Source organism: Camelus bactrianus, chromosome 7, assembly GCF_048773025.1.
Source record: "Camelus bactrianus isolate YW-2024 breed Bactrian camel chromosome 7, ASM4877302v1, whole genome shotgun sequence".
Classification (NCBI taxonomy): Eukaryota; Metazoa; Chordata; class Mammalia; order Artiodactyla; family Camelidae; genus Camelus; species Camelus bactrianus.
The window spans coordinates 68,213,786-68,228,893 of NC_133545.1; the positions used below are offsets into that span (position 1 = coordinate 68,213,786).

Here is a 15,108-nt window from a genome sequence, read left to right on the forward strand (position 1 = left end):
CCCCAGAGGAAACATAAATGTCAGCGAGGAGAGGTTTTCATCAAAAGAAGCACCACATTATGTTGACCAGAGCATCCTTCGCTGTTGGAGTACTCCAAATACACAATGGTTACACTGTAGATATTTTCTTGAAGGGTTCAAAGTTATCTAAGGAAGAAGCTTCATCCAAACTACCAAAAAATACTTCTCTTTAACAGTTTAGAAAAGGAATAATAGTATCAGGCATAATGAAGTGACATTTAACAAAGTTATTCTTTTATCCTTTCTAAACATCAGTATTTCTCACAGAATCTCTGTGCTTTTGTAAATGTGTCAACACATTTGCATCTGAGACTAAGCTTTGAAAATTATGCCTTTTAACTAACCTTTAATCGGTTGGCCCATACTCACACTGTTGGTAGCAGAGACAAAAAGACAAAGCCTCCCTTGGGGGGACTGCGGCAGAAAACTCTGTTTGATCAGGTACATTATGTCCTTTCATAGCATTTAGGGAAAGAAAAATATATCCTAGTTACTGTCAGAGATTATTTATCTTTCTTTGTAGTTTGGGTTAAAAGAGGCGTTCTTTCTTGTTCTGCGCTAAACTCAGATTATGTCTGTGTTGGTTTTAGATGAGGAGCAGCCAGATAAGCTAAATAATTTATTTGTGTAAAATAATATCACTGAGGTATTTTTAAACTATTTTTTTTATTGACTATCTTTTTCCATTTGGTTCTGTGTAAGAATAGTGATGACCACTCCCACTGAAAGATTTGCATGTGTATCAAGAAAGCTACCATAACCAAAGGAGACCAGTTATTTCTAAATAACCAGTTAGTTTTGTATTCTCCATGAAATCTGTGACCAAATTAGAAGGTGTCTGAAACCATACATACATTTTTAACCTTTTGCTTCATTAATTCTTGAGTTATTTTTAACATGATGTCTTAATTTTATTTGCTCTTACTCAGATTTTTCACATTATGTTTTACACTTGGAGGGTTGGTGCTATCTGATATGAAAATTTGTTACACAAATATGCTTTTAATGAACTAACATATTTAAATAGCTGTCATTTAATAACTGACATTATATTCCGTGGTGTATCAAATAAGGGCTCTTGTTAAGTTTGAGAATCCAAGAACCAGAATGGATGAGAGAGACCATGCAATTCAGCCTCGTTGTACAGGGAAGGAAGCAAATGCCCAGAATAATAACTTTCTCAGTATCATGTCACCAAACACAGCAGAATGAAGAGGGGAGTTGGGGTTTTCTGACCAGTCCTCTCTCCTTTGTTCTTTAATATTCTCCAGTATTCACCTCTCCCCTAAATTCATCTGCTAGATATACTACTGAATGCCCTATCTCAAACTGGCTGCATTTAGTTTTTACATATTCTCCTGACATTCTTGCTCATGTGTTTTTTTTTTTTTTTTTTTTTTAAGCAGCCTAATCTCAGCAATTTTTGTTTAAGTGATGCTAAGACGTTTCTTATCTTCTACAAACCTCTGGTTTGGAAATTTTAGTCAAAAACCGTTATTGAGCCCATCTCATGATCAGAGTCAGTGGTAAAGACTTCTCTGTTATCTTAGTACATCCTTAGAAACAAAATGAACGGTGTAGATATTACTATCCACTTATATAGGTAAGAAGAAGCCCAGTGAGGGTAAGCATGTGCTCAGGGTCTCATGGTCTGAGATGGTGAGACTGGGATTCAGCTGAGACCCACATACTCCAAGTCAAATGCCATCAACCTCCACGCCGTTCTGCCTTCAAAGTGATAAAATCGAACAGCCAGACAGAACCTTCCCTTGTTTCACCAGGGAGTGATCTGTTCCCTACAAAAATGATGATCAAGTGTCAAAGCCTTATTGCATTTGCCATCTCTTTTATTCTAATTTGGGGGAACACATCTTACTTTAAAAAAGCGTTGCTGAGTAATTTGCTTTCTGTTGAAATGTCAAGATCTTTACTGAAAGCCGTTTTCCACTTAGGTTAAAAATTTGTAATAGATTATTTTAAAAACCACCTTTGGGTGTATCTTTTCTCGTCCATGCTGCTAAGGGTGAGTTCGAAGTTGTTCTCCCAAAGTGCCTTCTGGTGAAACACTCACTCCGGTAAATACACACTAGAACTTCCTGTGTGTCATAGCTACTTAATTTTTAAAAATTTGACAGACTTCTGTACTTCCTGTGATACAAAGTCAAACGTGAACTCCTAGTCTTGGAGTGACAGCACTACTCCACAATGTTAATAAGCCTGGAAACTCAAGAATGCACAGAATTACTCTAACAGAATTCCTTCACTGCATATGATTCTTTTGCCCTCTGGTGTCCAAACAGAATGTCTGCACAGACTGTATTTTGTTCAGATAGGCTTTTTCAATTATTATTGAACTGCTGAGTCTTAGTAATAAGTTCCAAGTGAAATGCAGCATGGAAGAATCCATACAGTGAGTAACACAGGTCAGATGCGGAAACCAAACTGAGATCAGACCCAAAATAACAGAATCTGGGGAAGATCTGCAAAGGCAGAAGATGTTGTTTTTGATGTTTGATTTATTATTTAAAATTTACTCTGTAGTTTTATTCTGTGTTGATAAAGGTGTTTGATGATTTATACATGAACGTAAACATTAATGCACGTTTACTTAAAAGTGAGCTTCAGTTTTTAAACCATTCTCTTACAGAAAGGTGAGAAGAAAGTACTTTTTGAAAAAAATTATTGTGATGAAAACACTTAACATGATTAATATTAACATGATTAATACCCACTTACTATGTTTAATAGTGTTTTCATTTTTTGAGGTACAGAAATTCCTTGGAAAAAAGAACCTTAAAAAAAAAGAGAGGTAGATTGACCTGTATATTTATACCCCCAACCTTTCTGTGTCTTGTACTGAATATAGCATCTTTCTTTTTTCATACATGTTATTAACTGACTCTTAGAAAAATAAGCAGAGGGATAGGCTGGCACCTATTACATCTGCATGTTTTACATTATAAATTAAACAAAGCGAACTTGTTGACATGTTTAGCTTAATTTTCCCATTTTGCTAAAAATTGAAAGCCTGGTTCCACTCGTTCCTCGTGCCAGTCTTCCCTCACATTAGTGGCCCTCTGATTTGTTTAAAAGGAGGCTGCAGCAGAGTAGCCCAAAGCTGCAGGGGGAGGAAACTTGTCGCAGCTGTCTGGGGCCCTGCCAAGGGGCAAAGTCCTCTCATTAGACATAACCCGTTTTTCTCCCCTTATCCATTGCTTCCCACTGCAGGACTAAAGATCCCCTATAAACACGCAGCCCTGCCAAACGTAATGTGCTCACACCTAGTCAGGGTGGCAGCCAGCGAGGGAGACGGGCGCTGGACCAGGGCTTGCTGCCTCCGGGCCTACCCTTTCATCTCAGAGCTTCCCCGCCAGGTCCTCTTCTCTCCTGCTCTTGTGCTGGTATTGTTTCTAGCAAGATACTGACATTTTAGAGTTTGGGTAATAGCTCTGTCCTTTTTGCCCCCTCACATTTTAAACTGTCTTAAGAGGTTTTTGAAATGGTAGGTGGAGACACAGATAAGTTCCTTGGTTTCCTTCTTAAAGTCGCAGGAGCTGAAGTGATGGAAGTCAGGCAAGTGTTAGAAAGCTGGAGGCAGAACTCTAGGGCCCTCTGCAGTATATGCAGATGGACTGTGTCAGCAGGGAGAACTTAAAGTACAGACTTACAGAGAAAAACTCACTAGATTTTTAATACCTGGGATGTATAGCTGCTGCAATTGGAAAATTTTCTAGAATTTGTGGAAGGAAAGTAATTGGATATGGCTATTTAGATGTAGCATTTTTCCACACGCTTTTTCCTTCATGGAAATTTTCTCTCCTACTTTCCATTTACCTGCATAAGATGCTTGGCTTCTCAAGTTATTTTTAGATCTGTGTGCGGACGCAGCTATACAATGTCAAAGGAAACATTCCACTCGTTTTTCATGTGCTAAAATAACAATATGTGGTTCTGACTGTACTATCTTAAACCTCGGGGAGTATCTCTACCAAATCACTTTCATTTGTGAAAGCAGAGTGGAGACGGGGACTGGAGAGATCACACACAGCAACCTAGAGGGTAAAGATCTTATCCAAACACTGGCAACATGCCATACGGAAAAGCGGCCGCATGAAAAAATTCATCTTCAAAGATCATTTATAATACTCAATAGAAACCAGGTCTTCCTTCTCTTCTTTTTTTTTTTTTTTCTTACATTTTTATTATCCTTAAACTTTTTTGTCAGAGGTGAGCAGTGAGGAAAATTGTGTTTCTTTGTTAAATGTTCATAGCGTCATTCCCCTATACTTTCTCACATTGAAATCTCTTGGGATTTGAAAATCTGATACCAAAAACTGGCTTGAATGGCAGGATATTATTTCTTTTGAAATACTGGCTACTGCATGACTGCAGCTACAAAATCAAAAGATGTTTTTATTAAGTTGGAGGGCTGTCTCAAAAATGTAATGCAGGCCAAAAAGCTCACATTTGCTTTGATTTTAATGATAGACCCACAGATAGTACCGCAGGCATTGTAAGTGATAAGCCCACTATGAATGGCTTTTGACTGAGCCTCAAACATGCAGCCTGTAATTGGGCAAGAGCTTTGTATCATCTTTCGAGCTCCATATCCATTTTGAGTCACAGCTTAATCTGTTTAACATAGGGTGCCTTCCATTACTGAGTTGACAGATTCCACTTTGCTGAAGGCAAAACGGTAGAAACAATGAGATCTTTACTCCAACACTCAGTTAAGAATACGCTCAGGAGTCACCAAATGGCTAACATTCTAGGACATTTCTAACCTCTTCAGTGCAGACCTGGGACAAGTCACTAGATACCAAGAACAGATCAGCTTCTGAAGCTCAGACAGGCAAGATTTTTCTGAAAGATAAAAGATATTCTCAAATTATTTATAGAAAATCATTAACAGATTTTTTTTGAAGTACAACTTCTTTGATATTTCTTGTAATTTGGTGAACTACTTACGATTTTATTGCGGTAAAATTTGAGGTCGGGGTCATATATGGTGACTAACTCCAGTAGCTTTAGTTCCCTGAGACTGTCCCTTGTGAATGTTACTGACCGAGAAGTACAGATTTGGAGCCTTGACAAGATTCTAATCAGTGTTGTGTATAATGGCTCAGGTCAGTGGAGATTTTTTCCAGTTTGTCTACAAAGTAAAATAGGTAGAAAGCAGCACTTTCTTACCAACTTTCCTCAATGTAGCTCATTTTCTTTTCTATGCCTGCGTCATATAGCCAAACTTTTCCATTCCAAAATGATGTATTAGCCAGTCAAGAATTCAAGTGCTACTACAGAAGAGTTCTCTGAGATAACTTCCTAAATTGTAATATAATAAAATCATAAAATAGATTTAGCGTGTGGTAGGGGAGGTATCTGCTGGGGAAAAAAAATGTATGAAATTCTGACGCAAGTCTCTTCATGTTTTTGCATAGAGGCACATCAAATTCATTTAATTTGTACCAGTGTGAACTTTTTACTTTTACCACCAGGGGGCAGGGTCTGCTAACTGCTGAGTTAGTGGATGCCAAAAAGCACACAAGAATCAATTTTAGACAGAAGTGAAAAATTCCCTGAGGGTTTCCCCACAGATTCTTTCAGGGAAGAGCTGTTGAATTATTCACAATAAATTTTCACACTAGTTATGAAAAACTAGATAATTATGTCAAGCTACTAAAACTCTTCTACAAGTAATTTTATGACATGTTGATTTGTTCCATTTTAACAATCTTGGTTTTAATTTAAAACTGAAATTTTACATTAATTAAAGGAAATTTAATATAATGGCATATATAGATTACTGTCTTAATTATTTCAACTCAAATTCCATGTATCTTCATAAGAAAAGAGCTCACTGTGGAAACTTTAGAAAATACAGGTAAATGAATATAATTTAGTTTTTTTTTTTTTTTGGAGGAAACATTGTGAAGCTTTAAAAAGCAGGATAATTTGTTTCAGAAGGTTCTCTGTGATGACCATTAGCCATTCTATCTGCCAACAAGCAAAGTCAGTTGTCTTTTGAGATCTGAGGTTAATTCAAAAGAACAGTTCAAGACAATGGAAATACCTAGCGTGGGGGTTTTGTATTCAGTTTTCTGAAGTCAGCCTTCTTGGAAGAAAAGACATTGTCTTGGGATTGGAATTATAAATTTTCATTTATGCTACTGCAACTGAAAAGAGTATTTTGAAAGTAAGAGCCCAGCTGGACATTGATAAAAGATTTAAAATATGTGTACAATTAATGTTTTACTGAGATATAACTGACATACAACATATTAGCTTGAAGTGTACAATGTAATGATTCAATATTTGTATGTAATGGAAAATAATCAGAAGTCTAGTTAACATCAGTCACTAACATAGTTACATATTTTTTTCCTTGTGATGAGAACTTTTAAGATGTAGTCTCTTAGCAACTTTCAAATATGCAATACAGTATTAGTAACTATAGTCACCATGATGTACATTTCATCCCCAGGACTTATAACTGGGATTTTGTACCTTTTGACCCCCTTGACCCATTTCACCCACCCTCCACCCGACTTCTGGCAACCACCAATCTGTTCATTGTATGAGCTCTTTTGTTTGTTAATGTAAGTGAGATCAGTTGGTATTTGTCTTTATCTGACTTATTTCACTTAGCATAATGCCCTCAAGGTCCATCCATGGTTTTGCAAATAGTAAGATTCCATTTTTGTGTGTGGCTGAATAATATTTTATTGTAATAATTTAGAATATTTTGAAAGCAAAAACTGGATTTAAATACACTCAAGATAAACTGCATTTATTTACATGTACATGTGATTTCATAGCGGTCCTGTTGACCATTCCTTTAATATTATTAATGATCAGCCTTAAAAACTTTATTAGCAGTGTAATTTCTCAGGTGCATGAACAGTGTCTACTTCCCTCCTCATTTCTTTTCAGTGTCCAAGCAAAACCTATGACCCACTGATTAAGTCCACCCGAGATTTCCCAGATGATGTCATCAGTTTCATAAAGCGGCACCCTGTGATGTATAAATCAGTCTATCCAGTTGTGGGAGGACCAACGTTCAAGCGCATCAATGTGGATTACAGACTGACACAGATCGTGGTGGATCACGTTGTCGCAGAAGACGGCCAGTATGACGTAATGTTTCTTGGAACAGGTATGCTGGAACCAGATTGTGCTTTCTTGCAAAGGAATTTTTCATTATTAGACAAAGAAAATGAAAACTTCATAAAAATGTATTGGCCAAAATCAAACAGTAATTATTAGTTAATACCTAGTCAGTGTGTTTAGTTTAAAATTGCTTAACATGTGCCTCTGACAGTCACAAATATCTTCCAGGCGCCTCCATTTATGTTATATGAGATTTCAGCATATATTTCTGTATTATGACTGCAGTGTGCCTGCTGTAGTTGAGGTGGTTCTCAATACGTTATTTGTTGAATGACAGTGGACTGAAATTAAGTGAGTGGGCAATGTTTATTTTCAAAAGTCCCATTTCCCTCTCTCTACAGAGGTATTTATTTGATAACCTTACCCCAAAGGATCCCTTCACCCAACTTTGAGAATCATTGACTTAGCTGACTTAAGATGGCTTTTCAAAAAAGTTAGTCATAAATTTGTAAAGATCTTAAAGTAGAAACTTCTCGGTAATTATTTTTTCTGTCCTTGAATTTTGAGGATCAGGCATCACTTTCATTATTAGAGCCCATCTTATCTGCTTATTTTTTGCTTGCCAATTCAGTAATTATAAAATGATCACTTTTTTTTTTTAGAGGAAGAAGTATTGTTTATTTGGTACATCTCAAAAAAAGTAGTATCTGAAAATGTCATATGAATTCTAATGGCAGGAAAGATAACATGTATCATTAAAACAAAAGCACTGCATCCTGGATGTTATGTACTTTGATGGAGCAAGCACTGCATAAAGACATAGAAATTGATAGGTTTTTAAAGAAATGGGCATTTTTATTGAAATAGGTTTTTAGGACCACAGATGAATTTTAATTAGAATTATTTATTTGAAAAATATTCGTTTTACAGAAGTTAGGCTTATCGGGAAGCATCTGTAGGACAGACTCAGAGGACTTTCAAGAACACCAGTTGTCCAACCTGACTGTTGCAGATGGCAGTACCGAGGCCCAGGAAAATGAGTGATGCTGTCAAGACTACAGAGATTACTACTGAAGGGTCAAAACATGAAATAATTAGTTTGTCATGAATTCTAATGAGTTTGCCACTTAGTTGCACTGCCCACCCAAAGCTCACTGCTAGTTCTTCCACAGTTCAGTGTCAGAAATGCCGCTTAGCCACTAGGTGGTGCTACCTAACTTTTACTGAGAAAATTGTAAGGCTATTAAGGTGGATAGATTTTCAATTATGACATTTGGAAAATGAATATTTAATATTTTTCCAAAGATCTTCATTTTAAAACGTAACAGAGTTAAACAATCCAGACTATTTGTGTAAACAGGATCATTACCATACATGTTAATAGATTCCAACTTCAGTGCTTAAAGTTTAAAGGCATCTATTTTTTAATTTTTTTTTTGTCTAGATCAATCTATACATTAATTTCCAAATGAGATCTTTTTTTCTTATTCATCTTTCTGTCATAACGTCACCTTGTGGAACTGCAATGTAAGATGCTATATTTAAGGTGTCTTTCCTAATGTCAATCCTGGGTTTATATTATTAAACTTGTGATAGTCTTTTACACTGAACTAAAATAATTTTTTTAAATTTCATTTTCTAGCCCACTAATTATGTTTCTGTAAGTAAAATACATTGGTTAGTGAGCTACCACTTCCCCCTTGTAAGTAGTTCCAATGAGTTCTCTTCCATTTGTTAAGATTTTTGGAAATATATCTATTTGCCTTTCATGGTGAATCAGATAAGTACTGAGTAAATATTTCTTACACTAAGAGAGAGAAAATACGTTATTTTAATATATTTTATCCTTTTAAATTAAGTTCCAAAAATGTTGTTCCCTTTTTGTTACCATTTCAACTAAGATTTAAAGGAGACATATATATTCCTTATGGTAGGAATATACTCTGAGTATGTGCCTTTTAATATTTTCTTTATGAATATGTATTTTATGAACTGAAAGCTATAATATTTCAGAAGGGAGGAATTATATACAATAAGCTTCACTTCCTGCAGGCTTTATTTAACCTGATTTCTTAAAGGCATTGAAAAACTGAGGGCAGCAATGTTGAAGGTTGCTAGGAAAATGCTTAACTAAACATTGAAGTAGACACAGCAGGATCATGGGTAATGTATTTTTTCAGACATTGGAACAGTCCTGAAAGTGGTCAGCATTTCAAAGGAGAAGTGGAATATGGAAGAGGTAGTACTGGAGGAGTTACAGGTCTTCAAGGTAAGACTCGGGCCAGAGTTCCTGGACAAGAGATGCTGACACGGAGCAGTTCTTGACGTAGGGCACATTTGTCTTCATATATCATCACCTTTCCTAGAGAATTCTTTGCAATTACCTCCTTTATTTTTCTTTTCTGTAAGCGAAGGCAAAAAATGTTAAAAGCAAGTAAGAATGGGACCCATTTTCCTCTGTAAGCTATCACCTAACTTGGGGCTCCGAGATTACCCTTCACTACTGGCTTCTCTAAGCATATGGTCGGACAAACGGCCGCAGCACATGAAAGCCTGGGGTCTCTTTGACTATCCAGATGCTTTTCTACTTTGTACATTTTACTTCCCAATTTTTCTTCAGTTGAATTTGAGAAAACTGGTAGAGTGTGTATAAATCATATGTCCCTGCATTACTGTAAGGAAATTTTTTTTAAAGGTGCATCATAGTAAGTCTTTATGTATGCTAAATTCCCCTCAACCACCAAAAGAGTTAGTAGGTCTGAAATAATAGATCTCCAGATTTGGGGAATGTCTTTAGACTTTGAGCAGTAAATTTGAATTGCGGCATTCTCTGTACATCAACAAAATTCAATTTAAAGTTACTTTCTAAAAATTAAGTTAAAATAAAATTGCATTTCTTAGAAAAGCTTTTAAAAATATGCTGTGTCTTTCATAACATTTTTGTTGAGACAGCTCATTAAAATAGACTGTTTCCGTGTAAACATCTATCACCTTAAGAGCCAGTAGAGTCTTCCAGTGTGAGGGGCTCACGTTATTGGTAGGCTGGGCTCCACAGAATCCTGTTTACATTGTGATGATCACAGCGATCAAGGAGTTAACAAGAACAAGACCTGCTATCTGGCATCTGACAGAAACAAAATCTTAGGTGGTTCCTAAGGGAAAAATCGACGTCAGATGCAAGTGTGAACCCAGAGGCCAGAAGTAAAGCCTCCACAACACATGTTAGAGTAGGTCTCCTGAGCGGTTGTTAGTGGTCAGGACGAACTGTTGGGATTCCCCAGTTAAGATTCAGTCATGAACCTGTTTTCTTAATTCATAAAAAAAGTTATTGGAAAGAAGTTTCTCATTTAACATTTTTCTTTTCATTTTTTAATATATTTTCTAATTTTTAAAAAAAAATCTGCTACTGTTTATCGATTAGTAAATATTGGCAGGTTAAGGAATGAATGAATAGCAAGCAATATAGATACAGAGAGAGATGAAAACTTTGTTAAACACTCCATCCTTTTAGTTTGGTAACTTTTGTGTTCATGTTTCTAATTTTATACTGTATGCATAGAGGGATATTTTATACCAATAAAACTTGGCCCTAGTTCATATCATGAAATTATGAGCATCAGTGTCTTGTAGTGCTTTATAAGGACTGTGTTCACCCACAAGGAGCACTGTAACTTTTCAGAGCTCTGCTACTTGAACAAGTGTTTGAACTACTGATCTAAGTAAGAGCAGAAAGAGGTAATAAATAATTATGGAGATGTTCTTGTCAACACTAGTTTGAATTATATGGAAGCAGTTAAGATAAGCAGATTTAGAAAAGGGAGAAACCTGTGGTAACTTGGAACTGTTCTCAATGCAGAGTGTCTCCTCACACAGTTAGGTAATTTTTCTTTAATAAGATTTAAAAATAACTATTTTGATAATTTCTATTAAGGTTGAATCACTACACATGGGAAGGAAAGACCAAACATTGAGATCCTTTTCTTCTCTATATAACAGAGCCTTGAAGTTTATTCCTATGATCTTTGGTATAAGATAAAACAAAATATTGACTACTTATAAATAAAAGACTGTTAGTGATTATCTTTACTAACATTTAACTTTCCTTTTCAGCACTCATCAATCATCTTGAACATGGAGTTGTCTCTGAAGCAGGTACTTCCTAATTTTTGGGTAAAAATTACCCACGAAAGCAACATATTGCTTGAATCAAAGTTCATTTTAGGGAAAATTAATTGAAATTGGAAGTTAAATTATGAATAGCGTAAAAAACTTGAAATGTTTGTTTCCTCAGTAACTGATTACAGGCCATTGTTTCAGCCTTGCCTTAAGAGACATGGAACCCAATTTTATTAATTGAATAATACATTCTCCCTTTCCCTTGGCTCTTGAAAATTAAGCTCACTTTCCTAGCCTCGTAAGGATGTCATTCTTTCAAGGCTATAAGAAATCCATGTAGAATACTAGCCTCAATCATTAAAAATGTTTTTTAATCAAGGAGTGTAGGAGTTAGACTATGGACTGCAGTGGCAAATAGCCCAACAGTCAACCTTCCAATTAATATCTCATTCCTGGAATCAATTTTCTCAACAGTAAAGCTAGAAAAATACTATCTACCTCCTAATAAATAGGATACTGCATGCAAAATTCTAAGCAGAGACCTGGTGCCTTCTGAGTGTGAAGTGAATGGCAGCTAATAACAACAATAATATTTAATGTGATGTCATAGTTCTTGGATATAATACTCCAAATCTCTGCTGATTCCAGAGGTTCAGACCTGCATTACCATTTCTGTATGTGCCCCTAAGATTTAAGAAAGTCGTGTGCTAGAGAATATGTTCAACATTAAGGTGTTGCCAAACTTGTCTTAATCCCCTAGGCCTAGTATGGTCCGGGGATTATTAGGAAAAAGACCTAAAGGGTTTCTTTTCATTCTTTTCTGTTAATTTCTTCACTCATTCAAGATTTAGTTCTACTACTGTCCTCGGAGGGTACAGAGATGGATGAATGACATAGCCCTTAACCTCCAGAAGCTCATGGTGGAAGTGGGAGACACGGGGGCATGCTGACAAACCAGTGATAATGGAACCGTGTCGTAGGGAGACAGAGCGGAGAGGAACCGGTCTCAGAGGGAGCTGGGGGAGCAGGGGCATGTAGCTAAGAGACAGGTAACTCGAGCTCGGAAGGATGCTGCAGTTAACCAGATAAATAAAAAGGGATGATGCAATGGGGAAGTGTATGTCAGACAGAAGAGGGGAACATCTGAGAAGGTGTTAAGAGTGAGAGATTCTAACATTTGTGTGCAACTACAGCACAGAGCATATGTGTGCTCAAGGGGCAGGGAGGCTGGAAATGAATCTGGGGAAGTAAGACAGAGCAAGAGGAGACACATCCTTATGTGTCAGCCCTCCTGAGAAGTTGAACAAGTTTACCCAAGACAATGAAAACTTTGAGAGATTTCAAACATTTCCTGATGAGATTCTTCCTTTTAGAGAGATCACTGAGGTGCGGCAGTGTGGAGGATGGACTGAGTCCTGGGGTAGAGGTGGGGTTGCTGGAAAACAAGACTGAAGCCAGTGGAAATATTAGGACACTGACAAGTGATCCAGGGAAGAAACGATAAGGACTGTGACTGGCAGTGGCGAGGGAGAGGCGGAAATAGATTAGCTCTACATGAGAGGACGGAGAGATAAGGTGGCACTGAAGGAGAAGAAAGAAGATTCACAGACAGCTCCCAGATGGAGCTGGGTGTCTGGGGTGACCGGGATGGTGCCTCTTGGTCAAGGTAGGGTAGGAAGAGTAGATTTAGGGGAACTGGTATGTGCATGTGTATGTTGTTTTCAAGATACCTCTGAGTCTTTGTACAAAGAGAAAGATGAGAATTGAAAAGAGGGATACCCAGCATTCAATGCAAAGAAAGGAATCATCAAAGGAAACAAGTCTTGGGCAGAAATAAAGAGGGAGAACAGGAGGAAAAAGGGAAGACAGTTTTAAGGAGGGTGTAGTCTTACTATGTCAAACGCTATAGAGAATTAGCTTATAAAACAAAGACTAAACAATGTGCATTGCATTTAGCAGCCAGGAGGTCTTAACTGACGGTTTAATGGGTGGTAAAGATATAAGACAGATTTCTAAAGGTTGAGTACACATAGGATATTTGTGCCAATATCTATTTCTCAGAATTTTTTCCTCCATTTAAAGTCTGGCATGGTCCACTCAACTTGATTGTGCATTGTTTGAAGGCACAGATTATGGTCTATTCACTTATATCATCCCTCCCCTGCCACCACCACATGCCCTCAAATAAATACACATAAAGAGCAGTGCATTCGTTGCAAGACTTATTTTCAAAATGTCATCTTATGTGCTAAGCTTGTCAGTACCTTGCAGGCTTTCATGTGTGATGTGTCATCCCACAAGCCTCCTGAATGCTTTTTTTTCCCGGTGATACCAAATACTTTCTCTCCCACTTATAACTCATTTTCCTTCAGGGATCTGTACTTCATTAGCAAACGAAATGGTTCGTTAAAAACTACAGGAAAGGTTTTCAAACCTCTTTTCGGTCACCTCTTCTGTAAGAACCCGTGGCAGGAGACCATCAGTGCTGCCTCTAGCATCTGTGCTTGGTGTCATCTACCAGAGTGTGTTTGCAACTATTAGGAAAGAATCTGACATCTTAATTCCTCTGTCTAGCAGCTGGTTTTTGACCTTCTTAAATTACTGCCAAGGTTACTCTAGCTCTGTAGAATGCTGTCCAGTTCAGCATCAACATCCTCCAGCCATCATCCTGCCAGGGGTAGAAGTGATTGACTCATCTTATTCTTCATCAGGTTTCTGAGCAAGTGTTTATAAGGGGCAGGGCACCCGAGGAGACAGACTGAGATCTGTGATGTGGTATTCCAGAAAGGGAAGTTCTTAAGACTAGTCTGAAAGATGCTTCTAATTCATTTGTTTTGCCTGATTTGCAGCAACAATTGTACATCGGGTCCCGAGATGGATTGGTTCAGCTCTCCTTGCACAGATGCGGCACTTACGGGAAAGCTTGTGCAGACTGTTGTCTTGCCAGGGACCCCTACTGTGCCTGGGACGGAAACGCATGTTCTCGATACGCACCCACTTCAAAAAGGTGAGAGGCACATCAAGTTACCACGGGGGCTTCTTTTCTGCACAATGAATATCTTACACAAGTACCTTGCCTTGTAGTTTAAAGAGAAAAATATAGAAAACATGGTCTGTGATAAACGAAGACAGGTTATAGGTTTAATGGATCTAACTGATGATTATCCTCGGTTTCACAACTTTACAAAATTCCGATAAATTGTTAATGTCCTTTTCCTCCGTCTGTGTCAAAAACTGTGGAAAGTTTGCTTTCTTTACTACTTTACCCTTTGTGCAGTCCTCCCTTCTTCTCTTCTTATTTCTAAATACATATATACTCATAGTTATTATTTTACCAATAATGTATAAATACATGTATGTAAAAGTGTATATACAGCTCAAAGCGCACCCCAGTGACTGTACAAATTTTACTTTTACTCTAAGTTGGTCAGTTTCTACCATTCAGATATACTTAAACAGCAGTCTGTATCCTGCTGTTTGTAGTTTATTGCTCTATGTGGCTCTTAAAAATAATGCTATTGTGGGCCAGTAATACCCAGCTAGGAATTCATTCTACACACACACGGGCAAAAGTACCACAAATTATATGTTTGATGTTCATTTCAGCACTGCCTTTCAGTAGCAGAATTACTGGAAACAACCTGAATGCTCATTAATATGACTGATGGTGGCTAAATATATTGAAATATCATTATTTTAAAATGTGGATTATAGTAATACAATACTATTTTCTAAAGTATTGCTCAAAGCATTCATCTTCTAGGTAAAATGTCAGGATACTGTATATGGAAAATTTTTTCATTTTTTTGTCTTAAAAAAGAAGATAACAGGTGAGCATGTGCTAGCCCCACTCCTACATACACA

General features: G+C 37.1%; 1 protein-coding gene across 3 annotated transcripts in view; it reads left to right on the plus strand.

Moving 5' to 3' along the window:
* SEMA3D (semaphorin 3D) overlaps positions 1-15,108 on the plus strand; it is a 178,990-nt gene that overhangs the window by 144,548 nt on the left and 19,334 nt on the right. For all 3 annotated transcript variants that reach the window (XM_074367555.1, XM_074367556.1, XM_045510441.2), the window contains 4 exons: positions 6,952-7,174; positions 9,309-9,397; positions 11,239-11,280; positions 14,094-14,251. In XM_074367555.1, coding sequence (XP_074223656.1) covers positions 6,952-7,174; positions 9,309-9,397; positions 11,239-11,280; positions 14,094-14,251 — 512 coding nt within the window. The remainder of the gene's footprint in view (positions 1-6,951; positions 7,175-9,308; positions 9,398-11,238; positions 11,281-14,093; positions 14,252-15,108) is intronic.